Source organism: Strongylocentrotus purpuratus, unplaced genomic scaffold (assembly GCF_000002235.5).
Source record: "Strongylocentrotus purpuratus isolate Spur 01 unplaced genomic scaffold, Spur_5.0 spur5_scaffold_11, whole genome shotgun sequence".
NCBI classification, from domain to species: domain Eukaryota; kingdom Metazoa; phylum Echinodermata; class Echinoidea; order Camarodonta; family Strongylocentrotidae; genus Strongylocentrotus; species Strongylocentrotus purpuratus.
In genome coordinates this window covers 27,991,974-28,014,352 of record NW_022145596.1, presented here as the reverse complement: position 1 = coordinate 28,014,352, position 22,379 = coordinate 27,991,974, and the positions used below count along the sequence as shown (strand labels likewise).

The following is a 22,379-nucleotide window of genomic DNA, read 5'->3' as shown; positions in this document are numbered from 1 at the left end:
ACAGACACGTTGAATTGTTTGTTTGGGCTCTCAAAAGAATCACCCCCATCGCCAGGTATTTGGGGCATGTGTGGTATTTCAATTTCAACAAAGGTACAATACCGGTATAGACATTTTATAGGATAATTCCATACTGGTATACTTACGTTTATCGGGGAGATAAAGTCTCGACATAATATGAGTCACACTCTTCTCATTCTCTCGCAAAAATATTGTGAATAAAAGACATTAAAAAGCCACACATTATTGATTATGAAGGTCAGATTTGATTTGGAAGCTATTTCTACCCTTTTTAAATTGCTATCAAATAATTCGGAATGTTGTACAATAACTGGTAATTTAATGAATATGCGGCTCAAGATCTTTGAACTGAATTGATATAGTTTAAAAAACGCCCCAACTCTTCCACAATACGATCTCTCACACCCGCCCACGTTATTCGACATTCTTCAAAATTATGATTGTTTGTGATTAATAGTTTACATAAATAAAGCAAACCGTATTACAGTAACCACGATATACATGTTCGTAAACTTCATAACGTGTTCAAATTCCTGATAATATTCAAGAAGTAAAGACCAACAGGACAGTGGTAATGAATACCGGGAAAAGCAACAGATGGAACTGGATTCAAAAGTGATCTCAATCATGTCCAGGAAACCTTTAACAATTATTCAAACACATACAAAACAACTTAATTATAAAACTCTACAATCACAAATGAAGCGGCCAATGCATTATCGGCTATCTATCAATAATATCAAATTAGATTTTCACCCAATTTTACAGAAGGGAGTTCCTTTGTGGTTGTTGAGAATTATTTTGATGATAGCATGCTTTCATCAAAGGAATCGAACAAAATTGGATTTAAATCTTTAATTATCATAATCTTGCACGGCATCGAGGATAATTGCTGGATATTCCATTTTAAAAATAGCATTTGTTATTGAGACCTGGAGATACAGCGTGCTCAGACCTATCTAGGAATAATCGTATAAATCTCTTTGCGATTGAAGATGAAGAAGAGAACGCGATACTTTATGTCATTATTCACAAGCAATTCAGACAAAATGTCCTGAATATTCACAGGATTTAGAATTCTCCTATATCTAACCTCTCAGAGTTAACAGGCTTGTATACATGTCCTCGTCATGCTCTCTCTCTCTCTCTCTCTCTCTCTCTCTCTCTCTCTCTCTCGCTCTCTCTCTCTCTCTTTCTCTCTTTCTCTCTTTCTATCTCTCTCTGTCTGTTCTCCTAACTCTATCGATATATTTCTCACCCTCTCTCTCTCTCTCTCTATCTCTCTCTCTCTTATCCATTTAATTCAGCTTTTTAACGTTTTGTGCCATTAAAGAAAACTGTAGATATCCAAAAGAAGAATTGTTTACTTAACTTTTTTGTATGCATTTTAAATTTAAAAAAAGTTAAATGCCACATTTTGGTGAGCTGATGAGAAATACAACGTAGTAAAATATGGGGGAGTGGGTAGGCATATAGCCCAAGTATTATACAGGCATTATTATAGGCTTCCGTTTTCCCTCTTCGTCAAACCATCCTTTTTTAAGAAGTCGAAATCAAAGCATATTCAATGTAACTAACTTTTACAAAGTTGTTCTGTTTATATACAGGAACCATGCGGAAGGGTAAATATTTATGATACAGAAAAATGATTAAGACAAAAAGTCTAAGACTATATTATGTATAACCACTGGGGAACCGCTAAGTCTCGACCGAAATAATACGATATGACTAAAAAAATAAAAAAAATAGCATGTATGAGTGTCAAAGCGAGGAATATGATTCATGATGATGAAAATGTAGTAATTCGGTGGTAAATTAACCAGGAAGTACATCCTCAACTCAATTGTTATACAGTGATATTAAATGGGAGAACAGTGTATCATTTACATAACATTAACCATAGATTGTTGCACAAGGTTTATTAGGTGTGTTTAATAGATTAATGACCCCTTGATTTTTTTTTTTTTTTTTTTTTTTTTTTTTTTTGGGGGGGGGGGGTCATATTTTCCCGTTAAATCATAAAACCTTATATATTCGGTTGTTACATGTAGATCCACAAAATAGTGTCGTTGTTATGTGTTCTGGTTTGAAAAAGAGCACTTGTCTTCGTTTGTTGGACATTTCCTCGTTAATGGAGGTTTAAATTGAATATATAATGAAAGAAAGCTTATGTAATATTAGTACGTTTTAGACAAAAAATCCTGTGTTAATTCAACTTTCAATATTATCTATATACCATAACAATTTCAAAATGTAGACTTGGAATAATCAGTAATAATGTTACTTCGTTTCGAGCAAGGGCATACCGACACTCGCTGTTTTTCGTCAACCACTTTTTAAACAATATGTCAATGGCTTCGGAGAAACACCTAAATGTTTTTGTAGGATATCTATTTTTCTGATTTAAACGTTTCCTGAAACTTTTTCCTAGGTCGTGACTCAACATAATATACTCTTTCTCCATTTCATCATTAAATACCAATCCCCCCCCCACCCCCTCTCTCTCTCTCTCTCTCTCTCTCTCTCTCTCTCTTTGCAGTCGATGGTGATTTTTTTTTTTATCGAGAATATTCTTTTCAGAAGAAAGAGTTGTTTCTCTTCTTGGAATTTTGTCGGTCGCCTGGTCTGGGCATTGTCGGATCTATTTCTGACCCCAAAGGCTCTGGGTACTTATCCTTCCGGGAAATGGTACCAAATTTAGCTGCTCCGTTCGGAAATAGACAAGATCACTCCCCTATATAATACCCATGACCGAAATATGACAAGAAATTGAATTTTCTTTTATCCTCGACTTTGAAATCATGAAAACTGACAATAAAAACAAAGATGAGTTTCAGATATTCATGATCAAAGTACACACAATTTCGGAAATGTTTCTTAGATTTCAAGATTTCCTGTTTTCCACAAGTTTTCCAGTGAAACGGCTGAATCCAAGCAAGAATTCGAAATCTATTAAATTAAAAAATGTTATCTTTCATTTTGTGTCTAAACAACAGCAAGCACTACTTGCCTCTGGCAAAGATACAATTTGAAGAATATTGATGCAGGTCTAACATTATGAGAGGAATAATAGTTGAATTTGAATATTATCTCTTCATATGAATAGTTGAAAATACTAATTGGCAAAAAAGTGTATTTTATGCAATTTAGAAAAAAACTATTTCAATTTCGAATATTTCGAATATCTGTTATTGTCACTCCCGTTATATATCAATGTTGATTGTAAGCATGCTGGCCGAGGTACATTCCCTCTTTTGTTTATCAACTTTGCATCTATTCAGGACCAAGATGTATAACAGGTTTATCTGATTCTTGTCATCCCGATTAAATATGCTTTTATAAAAATAATAATATTATGATAAGTAAAGTTAGAGTATGAGAGAACCTTTCATTTCAGAATGTAAAAGTAATTTAACTTTATATTTCTTACGCGAAGCTTTATTTTAATTTTACGATGAAATACGAGAGGGGGTTTTATTCGGTTATTCGTTGTTAGTGAAGATGGCAGTAAAGATCTCAGGACTGATTTTCAGTTATGTTGTAAAGATGGGCTCCTCCTAATCGGATTTGCTTAAAGACCACTTACCTCTTTATCCTATGTATAGGATTGTGTTTCGAATATTGTGTTCAAAGTACGTCCGTATATGTTGTATAGGGCTACCGAGAAAAGGACTTGAGCCTAGACAGATCAATGTCGGTTAATTGGAGTAGATTGTGTCTGCGGTTTTATTCCGTGGCATCCATGCTTCTAAATCCATCCGACCTGTATCAACCTACGCTACCAACATCCTAGTATTTCTAAACGGATTTCACCGAGGTTCAGGGGAAGGTGATCTGATGGGAAAACTTTGTTTGCTTATTTTTGTGACATCATTTCCCTATTTGTATCCTCTTTGATTCAGTTTCATCCGATTTTCAAGTCCGACGGAACCAGGGGAAACACCACCAACCGATTTAGAACTGTAGGTGGGTGTGGAATCTGTTTGAATCATTTTCCATTTAAAAAGGAGGGGGTTGTGATCCCGAGATATCCACTAGACGTTTGTTTAATGCGGCATTAGATGTTGTTGGTGATGTACTTGTTATAACCTTGACTTATAAATATATAAACTATACAAATAATTCTAGGCCTACATAACGGTTAAATAGAACGTAAAAGTCATATAATTTGAATTTTAACCTTTTATACTGCCAATTTTCGAAGATCAAGAAATATTTAAATATTTCTTGATACTGCTCTTATAAATTTTCTTCCTATAAACGATTTGCTTCTTATTTTTATTTTGTCTGAATCATATATTTTAAAAGAGATCATTGATACTACACAACGGGGCGGGGCGGGGGCAACGGAAATATTAGGTGGATATATAATGCGAGAAAACAATTTTGGGAAGGATGTGGTGGGGGGGGGGGGTTGGATCACCTCTTCTCCCTTTTTTTCTTAATATCCCAAACGCAAATCGAAGTGGGCATGTGCCCCTAGTGCCCCACATTTCTGGCATAGGAAAAGCAGTATAGGAACTTATCGTAGTTAAATACTTTTTAGAATTCACAGTTAAATCTGGAAATATTTGGGGAATGTTGATCCCGCCCCGCCCCGCCCCATCCCGTGATCTGTAATAATATGTCATCTCGTTATTCAACCTTTTATCGATTTCCGTGTCGGAAGAACTATCATCTAACGTCTTACTTTGGTATGTATACAGTAAAAAACTTATACTACAATTTTCCATGGAAAGTTAGAGCGCCATCCCCGTCCTCAAACCATACAGGGTGAACCACTTTGCCGCGAGATTAGGTGGTTAGCAACGATACCGGCTTCTGTTAGCAACGGGTCGATGGCAGGCGAACCGTGACCACGTATACAACAGCGACAATAATGAGTGTACATCCCATGTATAGGCAGGCGTGATGTGTTTGGGACACATGAGGATTGGATTAGTACGTCTTTCACGCGAATGACTATATACCTCAAAAGGTCCGATTTAATCTTAAATCCGGATAATTCCACGTAAATGGCTCAAGCTGAGTTATCTTACATAAAGTTAGATGAGAACACGTATCGGTTGCAATATTCAGATGTCAAGCAGATTGTAGTTTAGATGATTATAGCGGATGCAATTTGATTATTCGAAGATTTGGAGCTGATCAAAATAGCAGTATCGGCCATCATGGCGAATGATTTATCAAGATCATTTAATGGAACCTGGCAGCCTACATCAACACGACCTGACAGCGTGACACCGACCAGGGAATATGTCACAGAGGTAAGATAATCATCTTCATAATATTCAAGAGTCACATGGTCGAGGATACCCAAAGTATAAGGGTCGATATATTTTGGGCCCATGACATTGAAACGTTTAGATACCGCTAACCGCTGAGATATACCTTACACAGAAGGAAGTATATGCATAATATATAACTACACTATGTTGCTGTTGACGTAAAATCAATCCCTCATGTACTGTTGTCTGTTGTGAAAATGTGGAAAGTAGGCCAGGTGGAATGTGAGTAGATTGTACCTTCATGGGCAAGTTGGCTCAGTCGGTAAAGCGTCTGCCTGTCGAACCAAAGATCTCGGGTTCGAATCCCATCCCGGCGGATGATCGAAGCCTGCGTTGTGTTTTAACGTGCCCCTCCCCTTAAGTTGAAAACACTCCGTCCCTCGGATAGGACGTTGAATGGAGGCCCCGTGTACAGGAGAGTCACCACCTTTACACGTTAAGGACCCACTGCACCATTCGTATAAGAGTAGAGGGAAACCCTGTTGTAGTGGTCCACCTGCACACCCAAGTAATCAACCTTGGCGTTATATCCTTATTTACGGATCTGTCAAGTATCGACGTAGAAATAGAAGTTCAAGTTACTATTATTCCGGAACGTGCATTTTACAGTATTTAGCCTACTAGTATCTATTCCCTGCTCAGTTTTAGTATATACATTTGGGAGTGGAGCTTATACAGCTTACATTATGATATTATGTGAATGTGTTAATATATTATCTCACTGTAAATATTTGCAGGGCATTACATCATACTTATTAATATTTTTATTGATAAGACAGACGGCGTTCCCTGGCACCATGTGCATGGAACATGAAATGTTGCCCATTATCAGTACAATTATGTTTATACTCACCATCCAAGTGAGCACTAATTTTTTGGCCCTCGAAAATTTGAAAAATCGCCCCCCCCCCCCCCCCCCCCCCCCTTGAGCGACAGGGGAGGGGCCATCTAAAAAAAAAGGTAAAATTAACGTATTTTTTTCCAGGGGAGGAGCCCGGCCCCCCTGGACAATTCCTCGAATATCGGAAATTTTATAATTGCCAAGGAGATGCATCACAAACTCTTCCCTGCCTCATATGCCTACACTGGTTGTATCTTCGTCGGAATCAAACGACGTAAAAAAAAATAATGAAACTCAATCATCATTTTGGAAGATTTATATCGCAGTATGATTTGATTGTCCATGATGTATTCACTTTCATGGACGTTTTTTTTTTTTTTTTTTTGGCTCACGATAATCGAGCAATTACCATGTTTTTCCAAACGGATCGACGCCCACGCATTGACCCCCTCCCCAACCCCCCCCCCCCGAACCCGCCATCCAAAATCGTTCATTGACACCTCTTTGTTATCTACACAAAGACCATACACGCCATGTTCGTACAATGCTGTAGTTCTTTTTAACAAGGAGCACAACACTAGTCATAACCCGTGTCACAGTCATTCTCTGTAACATTTTGTCTTGGTTAAATCAATATTGATTATCCCAAGGCCAACGACATGCAGTAGCAGAACAACTTTGAAAACCAATTGCTTTGACTTTAATTGATTGCCAAGATGTAGCCCAGGGACGTTTGGGTTTTCACTCCTAGCTGAGAAACAATGTGATGACTGGTGATTGACGTTTTATCCTGACGTACTCTCATATCATAAGTTTTCTGACGTGGCTGAGTCTCGAATCCAGAACCTTGGTATTGGAACCATTGATGTATCCGCTGGTCCTTTACACCATGCCCCCCCACGCCAATTTTTATTTTAGATGGCGTATTTTCTGTATTTCCCTGATTATACATTTCAATGCCGAACTCTGAATAGATGAGGATCGGTAGTAAACCTATAAATTATCAACTTCGGTCGCCCCACACGATTCATTTACATTCCGAAATCAACGAACTTGAGGTAAAAGAATGAAATATTGTCACATCTTAGAGAATGTTATGAGATAATAACGTTCCACTTTGATCGAACATTGGAGCGATTCTTTCAAGCTTTCAACTAACCGATATCTACGTATTTCTAAAATCCACGTGTTTCTAAATGTTATTTGGGGGATATGGATAAATTATATCGTGAAGAGGAAACGTTAATTTAAAACGATCCAGTGCATCATAAACCAATAACCATGTCACATCTACGAGACCGACACCCGACCGAAAAAGACACACCTTCCCCTCAAACAAAATCAACAACAACAACATTATCTAGAATGCCCAAGAATATTGGTCAGTTAGGAATCGATGTGGAGTCGTTGAGGCGGGTTGATTGATTTACATCCGGATCGCTGCGTCAAAGCTCATTAAGGCAATAGTTTAGTGTGTGTAAACATTGACTGTCTGGGGGTCAATATTGCCCTGTAATTAACTGCCATTTTTAGTGTTTGTGAATGCAATTAATTAACCGCAAAACTACTAGTAAGATGGTATCACTTAGGCTAGACAGGCAGTTCATCTTCGGATTAAGGCGACTGTCAGATTCCCTTCAATGTTGAACTGAAGTTATACACAATCCCCTTTATGTCATTGACAGCCAATGAGCTAAGGGGAAAAAACGTTATTCCCTGCTCTTTTTATATAATTTGTCACAATATTAAAATGAAAAAGGCTCGAAGATGACGATTTCCCCTCACGTTCGTTATTGCATATGTCGGGAAAAGGAAATTTAGTAGTTTGAAATAAATTAAGATACCATATAAAATGTAGAAAAGTGTCAAGAACTGCTATTATATGGCTGTAACCATTGTTGTTTATAAATTGATTTAACTTTGTATTGGATTTCATTATACATTTTCAATGACTTACAAACAAAGTCACGGTTTCAATTAGCGCAGCCGATTCGTTGCCGCAATTAGTACACTTCGTATCGCCTCTCATGCCATAACATGACATAGTTTCAGTCATAAATTGTCTTGTTACCAAACAACCACTATCGATCATCGATATGTTTCTCCTCACAGATCAATGAGCAGATGCCTAACAGTGACTTTGCCTCCGACCTTGCTCAGTTCTACCCTCACGCTAGCGACGCCGACAAACAGCGCTGCTTGGAGCTCCTCGCGTCCATGACCATCACCGATCGGATGACACACCGTGTTGCCAGGGAAACGGAGAAGAAGAAGATACTTCAGAGACCAAAAACAGCTATCGGATCGTACGGTAAGTCGAATAGATTTATTAATCCATCGTCGTCTGCCCGGTAGAGAGGCGCGAACACAAAATATTATCAAAGTTTATGAACATTAATTTTGAGCCCCAGTCGCCCCTTCAAAACGACAACAGAACTGACCAACTCTAAAGCGACCGATTCTTGGCCGTATGAGGGGAAATGTAATTTTTCGCTCGATTTATCGTCAGTTTGATGTTGGTCATCTTTGATGTGCCGGACTGGGTCATTAAGTGTGATTTCTGCAGTTATAGTAAAACGTTTGATAAATTTGGACGAAGTGCGGACTGAAGTGTGAGCGGCTGTCGTCAAAATACGGTCAAAACTCTGGAGTGTTTTTATTCCTTAAAATCTATTACGTTGTCTGTCCACCGCCCCCCCCCCTTCTGCTGCTCTCGACGCCTATATTTTCGAGGGGGTGGCATCTTTTTTTAATTATTCTCTTGTTATTATCTTCTCTGATAATTGAAAGTGTCGTTCACGACTTTGAAAGTATCATGAGCTGTTCCGATATTTTGCCGAAGACATGTCTTATAAATACGAGATTAAAGTTAGGATTACGATTGGTTAAATTGATAGCGGAGGAATACATGTAACTGTGGCTGGAGCAAAATGTTGTACAACCGTGTGATCTAATCAAAGTGGTTGAGTTGTGTGTTGTCGCTAGAAAAGATGCCATAAACTGCAAGATGACTGTCGCGTGTGCTGAAACAAGTTTATAATCTCTGATTTCCTCAAACAATTTCTCATGCATTTGTCAATGACATAATTATTTAAAACAAACATCTTACTATTAATAATTTACAACCTACATTTCAAATATACCTTTGCTCATTATAATTGTTCTGTGCGCACATCTTACTCTCAAGGACAATGTATTGTTTCTTCTTCCTCAAAAGATACTATTGACATTTGGATATATATGTTGAAATAATATTTGTTAATCGGGCTTGTAGTATTTCGAAGCGACTACCTGATATAGAATGACATGTTAAGAACCCTTAGCAACGGTGAAAACATTGGTATTTGCACAGTATTCGCGTGCTAAAGGTCAAAATAAGTGTTTGCTAATACCAACACGTTACAAAATAATGTTGAAATAGAAGATAGGGAAGTAAAATGGTGGAGATATAGAAGGGGAATATTGAGAGAGAGACAGAGAAAGGGAGAGAGAGGGGAAGAGAGACGAGACTTTATAGAGAGACAGAGAGGGAGAGAGAGAGAGAGAGAGAGAGGGGGGGGGGGAGGGTGGAGCGTCAGTGAGAAAAGATAATACAAAATAGAAAGGGGAAAGAGATAAAGAGAAACATAATTATATATACAATATATACATGTATAAAGAGAGAGAGAGAAGTTGTTATGCAATATGTTGTTGGACAGACACAGAGAAGAATAGTGAGATATAGTGCGGTATACTGTGTATGAAAACAGCGTAAAGGCTAGAAAGAGGCGAAACAGCTTTAAGATAATCACATTAACAAAAGACATTCTTTTCAACCTGAAAAGAGAGAAGCTGTTTTGTAAGTTTACTTCAAGAGGTGGTGTAAATAAAGAGTTTTCAGATCAAATTGAGACCCGGCTTGGGATCCTATTGTTTGGTGTTTAAGCCTTGGAAAACAGAGCCCCGACTGTCCATTGACAAAACTGCATGGGTCAAGACAATGAAGCAATTCACCCCACCCCTCCTGGTTGAATACTGAGTTACAACATAACAAAACTTGACTTGTGTAATAAATCCTCTTTCCCAAAGGCTTTAATCTCGCAATTTATTTTTAAAAGAAATTGAGTACCTCGTCCCTCACGTAGCCCCTATTAAAGGGATCGTTTAAAAATGTTAAATCTGAGATACACGGCCCTACATGTCTGTGATATGGTGTAATATTGAAGCCCTCCAAAAAATCGCGCTTCAAAATGATCAAGAAGTGCCTCAAAAAAGTAAAAAATCTTTGAGTGACCGGTTTTACCATACTCGTTTTCCCCAATATACTGTAGTGTTATGAAAACCGTTCGGCGAACAGTTTTCAAAAATTTGAAATTCCAATCAATGATATCTTGATAATCAGAAAGGCGATCGGCTTGTAAAATTCATGGAGTTCCTGACTGACCTAAAGATTTATAATTATCAGTGCAGCATGAGCTAAATCAAGTATTATTTCTAAAGGATCTAAGACAAAGTTACCGGATCCCTTTAATAAGAGTGAGAAAAAAAAGAGGAGAATTGGTTACATGGTTTCCCTAATTTCTATAATTATTTTCAGAACTACATAGCATGTGTAATGTAAATATTGTATATTTAATAAAATAAGATGTAACTATATATTAAACATTCTTTTTATCCCCTAGTTTCCTTGATTATAATTATGTTAAGTTTGGTAGAAAAAATGTTGGTTACAACAGTGTATCAAAGAAGCTGCGATGGCCGAGTGGTTAAGGCGTTGGACTTGAAATCCAATGGGATCTTCCCGCGTAGGTTCGAACCCTACTCGCAGCGTGATGTGGTTACCTTTTATTTTTTATCTCTGTCAATATCATTTTGACAAATATTGCTATTTATGATGACTGCTATTGTAAGATAAACAGTATTGGGAAGTGATAATTGCATTGTGTTCACCAAATACCATTAAATATAGGCTTTGTTGTTCTAATGATTTACAACACCTGTGGCATGTATGTGTTTGAAGGAGAATAAAAAAAATCCATTTTAACATGTTGTTGACAGTGCAATACAGGCTCATTGTGTGCAATATAGTTAATAATAATTAATCTAAAATTACCAAATAATAATATTAAAAAGGGGTAACAAAAGGGAAAGTAAAAGGAAACCACATTTAATACGCTGCGAGTAGGGTTCGAACCTACGCGGGAAGATCCCATTGGATTTCGAGTCCAACGCCTTAACCACTCGGCCATCGCAGCTCTACGTTTAAGAGCACAAATGCACAACCGTATTCAAATATAATTTATAGTTTTTAGATTAATTATTAATAACTATATTTCACCAAATGAGCCTGTATTGCACTGTCAACAAAATGTTAAATTTGATTTTTTTTTCCTCCTTCAAACACATGCATGCCACAGGCTGTGTTAATCATTAGAACAACACAACCCTAATGAATTAATAGGGACTTTTAGATTTGCTTGGACTGATACGTGTGACGTCCGTTCAAGGCATTGCCTTAAAAGGACGTCGATCGTAGCAATCCACGTTGTCGCTGAGCAAATCTAAAAGTCCCTAATGATACTTGGTGAACTCAACTTATTGATACAATGAAATTATCACACCCCCCCCCCCAAAAAAAAAATGCTTATCTTACAATAGCAGTCATCGTAAAAAGCAAATATTTGTCAAAATGATATTGACAGAGATAAAAGTAAAAAAAGTAACCACATCACGCTGCGAGTAGGGTTCGAACCTACGCGGGAAGATCCCATTGGATTTCAAGTCCAACGCCTTAACCACTCGGCCATCGCAGCTCTACATATAGGAAAAAGTGCACAACCATATTGCAATACAATTTGTACTTTTTAGATGGACTATAATTATTGCACCAAATGAGCCTATATTGCACTGTCAACAAATGTTAAATTGATTTTTTTTTTTCCTCCTTCAAACACATGCATGCCACAGGTTGTGTTAGAGCAACAGATCCCTAATGAATTAATGATATTCGGTGAACACAATTTATTATCACAATACAATGCAATTATCACATCCCAAACAAAATTTTTATCTTACAATTGCAGTCATCGTCAAAAGCAATATTTGTCAAAATGATATTGACAGAGATAAAAGTAAAAGGAGACCACATCACGCTGCGAGTAGGGTTCGAACCTACGCGGGAAGATGCATATGTTTGAAGAAAAAAAAAATCAAATTTAACATTTTGTTGACAGTGCAATACAGGCTCATATGGTGCAATATAGTTAATAATAATTAATCTAAGTAGTATAAATTTGATTCGAATATGGTTGTACTGTTTTACGCAGAGCTGCGATGGCCGAGTGGTTAAGGCGTTGGACTCGAAATCCAATGGGATCTTCCCGCGTAGGTTCGAACCCTACTCGCAGCGTATTAAATGTGGTTTCCTTTTACTTTCCCTTTTGTTACCCCCTTTTAATATTATTATTTGGTAATTGTAATTTTTGTTAGGATAACTGTTATCGCAAGATAAATATTGTGATGAAGATTGGGTGGTTACGTTACGTACACTTTTATTTTTTTTTTCACTACAGGTTTCATTAATGGTTTTGTCGTTTTAGGATCAACAAACCTTTGTAATTTAGTCTATGGTTGAAAAGATTTACTTTGAAAGGGAGTTTTCGCATGCTCAACACGGACGGAGAATCTGTGGTTCGTCTGCAAAATCGAGAAGCTACTGTAGTATAGTAACAGCGGAGTGGCCGCTATAGTACTTAAATCCAGAACGGTTTTGGTCCAAATCTACGGGCGTCCTCAATGATACCCCAAGTGAATCGACGGCCAATCTGCGAGCTTGCACACAAGATGGTATGGGAATTTCATCGTGTTAATATATGCGATGATCACATGCCTTATACAAAAGAACCATAATAACCATGGCTATTTTTACCATGGTTCCCACAGTATCAAATAATGATAATTGCATCGAATTTCATTTTTTTTATACCATGGTTACCATGGTAACCATGGTGGAAGATAATTTGGACAAAAAAATGATGGTCCCCATGGTACTTTTTATAACGGATCAGGGGAAGGAAAAGAAGGATGACGAATTTCAACGCGAACGGCTTTTCGTAACTTTACATCATCTCTAACGTCGAAAGCATAGGCTGCCAGAAGTGTATCTTGCACTCGATGTAAATTTGCCATGTTTGCGGGAGAGGGAGATTCCCAAGCGGTGACGTCAGCTCCTCCGTCACAGAAAAGCAAAACTGCTTATTGTAACGATGTCTGACCGTCGCTGAGCGAAAGCTTGCTATTGTCACAAGTTAACGGAGCAGTGCAGGATTATTATGACAGGTTGCTTTCAGCAAGAATGAGAAATAAATGGAACTTACGTTGTCTTTCTTTTGTAATGCCTCGTTAAGCTGTGATGGACGAGTGGTTAAGGCAAGAATCGGAAAACAATCGAATTTATTTCGTCTTTCTTAATATGTTTTCGTAGAGCTGCGATGGCCGAGTGGTTAAGGCGTTGGACTTGAAATCCAATGGGATCTTCCCGCGTAGGTTCGAACCCTACTCGCAGCGTGATGTGGTTAACTTTTACTTTTATCTCTGTCAATATCATTTTGGCAAATATCATAGATATATCGACTGCTGTGAGAGGCCTGGCCTGGCAATGTAGCATTATGTTGGCAGTGCAGTACAGGCTGATTTGGTGCAGCAATATAGTCGATAATAATTAAATTAAAAAGTATATCAATTTCATTCAAATATGGTTGTACACTGTGACTATTGACATTTATTTTGTACGTATATTAGCTTATTTTAAAATCTCTACCCTTGTTTTCTTCCTTTTTGTCTCTCTCTCTCTCTCTCTCTCTCTCTCTCTCTCTCTCTCTCTCTTCTCCCTTCTCCCTGTCTTTTTATCTCTATTTCGCTTTGTCATTCGATATCTTTCTCATTTTCTTTCACTTCTTTACCCCCCCCCCCCCCCTCTTCCAACACACTCACATCGGATATGTAGGTCTTTTGCAGACGGATCTCTCTTCTTTATTGCGCTGTCATGACAAAAAATTGGCAACAAATTGTTACATATCGACGAATGAATTTGTAAATTAACCTCTACCGTATTTTTCGTTTTGAAGGACGACCTGGTACACCGGGGGCAAGGGTAAAAAAGACGATGACGTCATACCGGAACGACTATCCCGTGAAACCATTCACTCATCATCAAAATGCAAGGTGAGCATTATTCTTTTCTCTCTTTCATAAACCTTTCAAAGTTGATAGATAATAGATCTGTTTAAAATAGGGGAAAAGAGTGGATTACGGAGAGAGCGAAACAGAGATATAATGACAAATGTGAAAAAACATAGTAATAGAAGGATGCACGTGTTTATTGATTACAGAGTCCGTCAAGAGAAAGAGGGAGGGTGGCAGAAAGATCGAGAGGAGTATAAGAAAAGACAGACAAACATAGACATAGATAGGCCTGGGGGAAGATGTAGATCGGACAGGGATATATTTTTAAAAAAAATTCTCATCATAGATAGGCGATATGCTACCTAAATTATTTAACGAACGGACGAAATATGATTTCTTTTTCCTTTCTTAAGTTTGATAGCAATAAGCTACAGAAAGGTTTGTTGACAGAAGCAGTCCTCATAAAGCTAGACTAGACTCCTGTATTACAAGTATATTTCCTAGCTTCTTAATTACATTATTTTCTCCTAACTCAAGATGTTTAATCAACATTTCTCTTTTAAGCAAAATGGAATCCAATGATACAGGCACTGTTACCTTAACAGCGCTTTTTACAAGTGTCAACACAAGTCGCTATGCACCGTTGTCATGCGTGCAGTATAGCGTAAAATGCTCATCACGGAACAATGAAATTGAAGGTTGATTAGGCCTTTTTAGGAATAAAATATTTATGATATCGATGCCGTACATTATTTAAGAGAAAGAGAGCTGAATGTCTGTTGCCATAGAAACGCGCAGTCATGACAACGCCCGAGGACAATGCTCTGTGCTAGTACTAGAACAATAGCGTTATGTGTATTCATTTTCATTTTCGAAGTGTATCCCAACGATATTAAGCGATGAAAGGGACTCATAGCTGCATTTAACTGTTTGTCAATGACATTTTGTAGGTGCATGAAAGCAAAAAACGAATTTAGGTCTTCATTTTTCAATGATCTATTATTCGGTTTCATTCTGTTGAATTTGAAAGAAAATATCCTCGACAATAATATGTCCATTCTAAAATAACGACAATTCAGCTCTAAATGAAATGTATTAATAATTTGAAAATATTACTGATAATTATAATGATGTCGTATAATAAAGAAGTTTTAAACTGTGCAGTTCAGGCAAGTGAAAATGTTTATCCATTTTAATCATGACTGTGTCGGTTGCCTGAATATTATGCGCGAGCGAAATTCATGTACGTTTTCCCTCTCTTTTATATTCAGTTTCATATTAGTCGTATTTGTCCTCCTCGGGTAATTACCATGTTACGAAATTGCCCATAAACCATATACCGTGAATGAATATTAATATAAGTACGAATGAGTTGGGATTAACTACAGGTATACTCTATATTCCATTCTGTCTATTCAACGGACTTACCTTTTGTATTATCTTTTTGTATTACCTTTTTTTTAATTATCTACCCTCACTGTCAGATCATCAATAAGACTAATGATTATCGTCCTTATGATATATCAAGTCCTATCTTGCCGTTGACAAGGTGCTATCAATCTTGTCTATCTCACTATCTATGTATACGTAACTATAATCTACATCGTTACCAAAATGAGTAGTAAATCGACTCGATGACAGTGTTTAAATAGAGTTGTCATATGAGGCTCTCAATCAGTTGCCAACTTGGTCCCAGTTCTAAATTGTTTCGTTTTTTACGACATGATACAGTTTTATGGAGGGGTTTTTAGAGTCTGACAAGTAATTTGCAATATTCGCTCTTGTAGATTCCGGAGAAAAAATGTAAGAGTTTGATCTTTACATCCTTACTGAGTTTTGTCTAATGCCTAAACGATAATGTCGTTCAACTTCTCGATTTATAGGATTTCAGTAAATGTTTGGAGTGCTGTAAACGGATCTATAATAAACGTTTCTTTTAGGCGTGGCGTTAGTAAAATGTTATGTTCGTTGTTATTTTAGATAAACCTAGCGCATAAGGTGAAGTATTAAGACCATGATGTATTTACTCTGCCATATGACTATATCGTCCAAAAATTGCGATTTTATAAGCACGGTGATCGCAAAGTATAATCGTGATGTTTGGACTATGGTGTAAACATGCAGGCCCTTTATTGAATATTTCAGGGATATGTTTGTGAAATGTTATTGTTGTTGTTGTTTTTGATAGACCGAGCACAACAAACACCGCGTATCGGAAGTCATTTGACCCCAGCGGACCAGTAGGAATGACCCACTATAACGATGTCCATGGCGACAAGGGGTACAACAAGGCGGAACCCTACCACAGGACCGGATCTTCATCGGGAGCGAGGAAGAACAACCCTCATCCATTCGAGGTAAGGGGCTTGAAGTGGTGTGTGAAATACGAGAGAGAGATATAGAGAGGGGAGGGGTAAATGAGAGAGAGAGAGAAAGAAACAAATAGTCGATACAAAATAGAGAGAGAAAGAGAGAGTTAAGTTAGGAAAAGAGAAAGAAGACCTCATGCAATTTAGGTATAAAGGGATTGTAGTGGTGCTTGGAATACATTCGGAGAGAGAGAAGATAGGGATTAGGGAGAGAGAGAGAGAGAGAGGGGGAAATAAAAACAAATAAATTGATAGATAAGTATAATTGCATATATTTATGTCTATACACTGTAGAACAAATTCGTAAGCTTGATGGAACTCGATGTAAGCTATATATTTCTAGTACAATAATATTTAGCAGCATTATTTTATTTTTTCATTTCTGTAGCATTTGGATGAAAAACAAATCAGTAAAAAACTAAAATACATATTGAAAGTTTAGTAGTCATTAACAAAATAAATATGCCTTTGATGTAAAATGGTTACTTTTGCAGTTTTTTTTTGTACAAAATACAGTTCAAGACAATCTAGAAATGCCCCCCCCCCCCCCCCCAAAAAAAAAAAAAAAAAAATGTCGCAACTGTAGAGTAAATAGACGAAAATGCGAGAGTACTTCGTTAGTCTGCAGCTGCCGACTTTATTTCACATTCAAACACATACTGCCTTCAGTCTGTGATGCAGCGTATAGTATAGAGCCTATGGAGTGCAGTAGAATATGCGAAAGTAGTATAACAGTCGCAGACACTTTACTTTGCTACGAACTAACTATGCATAGAGCTATATAACTAGTTGTGTGTACGTGGTATGTCGTGTGTTTAGCGTTGTGTACACACGATCAATACTGGGATGCGTAGGAAATTTAGATTATAGAATAGGATGTATGCGAGCCCTTTGATGGCGGCGGGAGCTGTGATGGCCGAGTGGTTAAGGCGTTGGACTTGAAATCCAATGGGATCTTCCCGCGCAGGTTCGAACCCTGCTCGCAGCGTTACTTTTTTTTTTTTTTTTTTTTTTTTTAAAGACCAAGAGAATAGATCATCTTTATCCGTCATTTATTTAGTTTTTTTTAAATAAATGTTGTACTTTAAAAATAATATTTGTTAAAATTACTTGATCACATTCTCACTTGGACTTCATCAACTCAAGGGCATTTATTTCAATAAATATACGAGCCCCCCCCCCTTATTGAAATTCGATGATAATACTTAAATAAATTCTACAGCATTAACGCACTGTCTTTACACCGATATTTTAGTTAGAGTACGTGCCTCACTCGAGAAAAAAAAATCGTGAATAAGAAACAAATATGAGAAAAAGGGAGAAAGAGAGAGGGGAGGGTAGGGTGACAGCGTGAGGGGAAAGAGAGAGAGAGAGAGAGAGAGAGAGGGAGAGAGTGTGTGTGAGAGAGAGAGTGCGTGTGTGTGTGTGTGTGTGTGTGTGTGTGTGTGTGTGTGTGAGAGAGAGAGAGAGAGAGAGAGAGAGAGAGGGGATGGAGATATATATATATAGAGAGAGAGAGAGAGAGAGAGAGAGAGAAAAAATCCTGTACGATGTCAATATATTTTGTTTGTTTTTTTGTTTCTTTTTTTGTTGTATATTTGCTATGTTTGATTTTTTCCTTATTTTACAATAACATGTAGGCCTACACCAAATAACTCGGATTTTCTTTGTTTTTGTTTTGTTGTTGCAGTCTTTCATGGTTTGGAAGTTGCCAAAGAACGCCCTCAACGACCATGACCAGCTCTATCCTCACCCCCTCACCGATCAGATGATGGAGGAGATTATGAGGGATAAGTGTCTCTCTACCTATCAGACGGACTATCTCGGGATACCTCAGGGTAGGGTTTTTTTTATTTTTTTATTCATCCAGGGTCCAGTCTTATAAAGAGTTGCGATTGATATCAATCTAATCAAGCTACGCACATGCATAATAGATATGAGACTGCATACTTGCAATTGATTAGTAGTGGCGGTTATTTTACCTGACTTCTGAGAAAGCATACAAATTAATCCTTGTTAGTGAGCAACCAGAGGTCCGACGGCTTTAGGCCCTCTCCGAGAGGTAATGGGGATTAATGCCTTGCCAAAGGGCACTAGCGCATCGCCTTGGTTTCGAACGCGGGTCGCCGGATAACGAGGATCAATCACAACCATTTATAAGACGGGTCCCAGTTTTTTAAAATCCCTCATGTATTATGTTTTATATTGCACACACATATTACAAAACAAACGAAAATTGTTGCAATGTATTCCACAGTTTACGCATTCTCTTCATGAAATAAGCTGGAATCGCATTGAAGAATATATCAAATATTGTGTAATCACTGACACGATTGCCAAGACTGTTGAATAATTTGAATATCTATTAGTGAGTCACCTATTGAATGGTGCGTACATGAATATGACATATTATTACGTACTCCGAACATCATTTATACAGTGTGAGTCAAAAAAAAGTTTACACCTAGAAAATTGCTAATTATTTAAAAAATCACCTATGAACAGTAAATTATTATATATCTCATGAAAGAGTGTTTTATCCCAAATCATTTGGTACCATTTTTGTGTGGTATGTGTTCACACATGGATGAACAGGAGGCATTGTTTGCGAGAGTGCAAAAATCAACTTGCGCCAAAGTTGCTTATGTGATGTTTGAATAAAACAATTTGGATTAGGGAATTAATTCGGTCTTTGCGGATCAAAATAACATCCCTAACAAAATTAATCATGCCACACATATCAAATATCGAATATCAAATATCAAATATCAATGAGCATTTGTGCGCGTGTGTGTGAGTGTGTGTGACTTTGCCCTTTGCAAAATGCATATGCAATGCATTTCATTTGATATATTAATTTCATTCTCTCACTCCGCTAATCCCAATTATAGGCATCACTTTGGCGCAAGTCGATTTTGGCACTCTCGCAAACAATGCCTCCTGTTCATCCAAGCGTGAACACATACCACGCAAAAATGGTACCAAATGATTTGGGATAAAGCACTCTTTCATAAGATGTATAATAACTTACTGTTCATAGATGATTTTAAAAATAATTAACAATTTTCTAGGTGTAAACTTTTTTTTGACTCATGGTATAGGATATACAATATTGAAAATTGAGTATTGAAATTGCCCTGAAGTTTATTTCTTGAAATTCTTTGCAATCGTTTTAATTCAGATATTTAACTAATAAAGGAAATAATTATTTTGAATAAATGCACAATGTCGTATTTAAAAATAATTGAACATTTACAAATAAGACACGAAATTCAAATGTTACTATTAATATTTAAGAATAATGGCAGTTAACCGAATTATACATGCAGTGAACAGCTGATATACTAAATCTATGGATTTCTATTATTTGTAGTTTTTTTGTCTATGATTATGTTAATGTATTGTTATATTTTTTTACAAATGTGAACCGTATAAGACGATTTTTATGCCTTCGTTTTATTTTGTACATGACAATAAAGAAATTCAATTCTATGGATATTGTTTGGCATGTTATTCATGATTTACCCTGGCCACCCACAGTATGAAGGAAGGGATTGATGATGAATAGAACATTTTCAAAAGTTAAATTGTAACTTCAATTTCACAAAAATATAATGTGTCGTTATGTTTCTCCAACGCCAGGTTACCAGGTACGGACCGCTATGGAAGACTATGTAGACTGGAGAGAGAAGGTCCCATACAGCCACGAGTCTACTACCAGAGCCATATACCAGGCACCTAGACAACATAAAGATCTCACTAACAATATATCCCGCTTCGGCTGCAATAGGAACATCAATAGACCATCAACAGGCATAGGTAAATAGTCATCATAGAAAATTAATATATTTGGTCTTATAATTTCATACTGAATTCAAGTTTAGAAAAATGACGGAGGACATAACTTAAAAACCGACATAATATTCATTTATTCCTTTATTTCGTCATCGATTACAGTGATGAAAGGGTTCGCCTGAAGAAGGTTTGTTTGTAGTCAGAAGGGCGTTATATCTATTACATAGAACCCTTCTGGCTTCAAACAGACTATTAGACTTCAAATCCCTGGACTTCAAGAACTTTGTTACTTTATGACATGTGTAACTATTATTATCCTTTCATATTTCCCTTGCATTTGATTTATTAGAATAAAAGACTTTGACCAATCCGATTTTTTTAGAATTGACAAAAACTGTGGAAATCGTTGGTTTTAAGGATCATTAAGATAACAATCAAACAATTTTTTAATTAGGAAGGACGTTAGTCTATTTATAATTCTAAGAGAGAAATATTTCTGCATCAATTACAGAAATACTTAATGATGTATTTTTAGAACATAATTAAAAACTTGTTATCTCCACCAGTTCCCAATACTAGTACCGCTCGTCACGAGATGCATCTACGTAAAGCAACGAGCTATGATCACTTCTACAACAAGCCATTCAAACCAGGCACAGAACAACTCAGCAAAGCACTAGCTAAAGGAAAACTTGATGAGTTCTTACGACTTGCTGATGAAAAAGGTAAATACATATCTTGTAATTTTTCACTTGAAAAAGATGGTATAGCAAGCTGGAGAACGTCTTTTTAATTCAGGCTCAACTCCAGAAATAATGACCCAGTGAGTACTGATTTTAACAGCAAAATCATATTGATTTACAGCTGAATTTCATATAATGTATAGTGTAGATTTTTACATTCTTACACTTTCGATCCAAAACTATTCCAAAGCCTTTGGTTATCAGAGTCCCAATAAAACATTGTCGTCAGATTTCTAGGTGATAAGTAGTCAAGACTATATCAATAAGAGGCAGAATAGGTGTTATTTTTCCTACGCGAATGTAATGATATAGAGTTAAGAGAAGGAGAGAGAGAGAGAGAGAGAGAGAGAAGAAAAAAAAGGGGGTATTTTTGAAGTGGAGACAAACATCTTGATTATGATGCTGTTTAATTTCTGTCTGCTGTATCCAGCCTGTCAATGTTGGTGATAAACTTTTTTGTAAGCAGAGGAAAGAACCCCCTTTTCTCTCTTCTTTTAAAGCATTTCTACATTTATGTTGACCATAGTCACATTACATTACTCCTCCACAACTGCAACTCTTTTCATCCTAACCGATCTGTCATTCTATACATTATGCTCAGATCGTGATGCTGTACAATCAATCGTTCGCAAGCTCAAGAAGCAACCCGAGCCGACCAAGGAATCCGAAGAGGCTGAAGCTCTCCGCCTATCTGGTATGTCACCTACCCGACCGGTAACCGCGAAACCTATAACTAAATTTAGTTGGAGATCATCTTGGACCGGGCCGCTATAAATTCATATGAGAAAATAAAATCACACCATTTGGAGTGGAATCTTTGCTGAAAGATTTATTCAATCACTACTTAGGAGTGGATTTTACTATGTATTGGAGTGGATTCAAGTCCAAAGAGACTAAAAGAGTGATCCATCAATGACTGTTCAACATCTCTGCATCAAGAGAGAACACGTGTGAAATCACAGGGTATATTGTGTGACCCACTGGAAACGGCTGACTTTATACCCTTGATAATCTCGTTTGTCATTAACACAAATAATAGAGGGTATTAAAGTATTATCAATAAAAACTTTACTTTCGAAAGAGAGACATGGAGAAAGAGAGAGAAGAAAAAAAAAAGAGAGAGATTAGGAGTGAGAGAAGAGGAGAGAGGGAGAGGGAG

General features: G+C 37.1%; 1 protein-coding gene and 6 non-coding genes across 7 annotated transcripts; 5 read left to right on the top strand and 2 right to left on the bottom strand.

Moving 5' to 3' along the window:
* The first annotated feature begins 4,858 nt into the window (after positions 1 to 4,858).
* LOC587203 (testis-expressed protein 26) lies at positions 4,859 to 22,316 on the top strand. The gene is made up of 8 exons (XM_030981081.1): positions 4,859 to 5,288; positions 8,263 to 8,461; positions 14,256 to 14,352; positions 16,502 to 16,670; positions 18,373 to 18,520; positions 20,325 to 20,501; positions 21,044 to 21,202; positions 21,822 to 22,316. Exons 1-8 carry the CDS (start codon positions 5,193 to 5,195, stop codon positions 21,992 to 21,994), a joined length of 1,218 nt encoding a protein of 405 aa, XP_030836941.1. The 5' UTR covers positions 4,859 to 5,192; the 3' UTR covers positions 21,995 to 22,316.
* On the top strand, positions 10,878 to 10,959 carry TRNAS-UGA. The gene has a single exon. It is a non-coding gene; the product is annotated as a tRNA-Ser (tRNA).
* On the bottom strand, positions 11,303 to 11,384 carry TRNAS-CGA. The gene has a single exon. It is a non-coding gene; the product is annotated as a tRNA-Ser (tRNA).
* On the bottom strand, positions 11,861 to 11,942 carry TRNAS-UGA. Its single transcript has one exon. It is a non-coding gene; the product is annotated as a tRNA-Ser (tRNA).
* Positions 12,457 to 12,538, top strand: TRNAS-CGA. Its single transcript has one exon. It is a non-coding gene; the product is annotated as a tRNA-Ser (tRNA).
* Positions 13,614 to 13,695, top strand: TRNAS-UGA. Its single transcript has one exon. It is a non-coding gene; the product is annotated as a tRNA-Ser (tRNA).
* Positions 17,589 to 17,670, top strand: TRNAS-UGA. The gene has a single exon. It is a non-coding gene; the product is annotated as a tRNA-Ser (tRNA).
* Positions 22,317 to 22,379: the final 63 nt, after the last annotated feature.

Excerpts from the sequence above, each read along its gene's own strand:
- LOC587203 (XM_030981081.1), top strand. The coding sequence starts at position 5,193 with ATGGCGAATGATTTATCAAGATCATTTAATGGAACCTGGCAGCCTACA. Across the intron at positions 20,502-21,043 it reads TAGACCATCAACAGGCATAG|TTCCCAATACTAGTACCGCT; the intron begins GTAAATAGTCAT and ends TATCTCCACCAG. Across the intron at positions 21,203-21,821 it reads ACGACTTGCTGATGAAAAAG|ATCGTGATGCTGTACAATCA; the intron begins GTAAATACATAT and ends CATTATGCTCAG.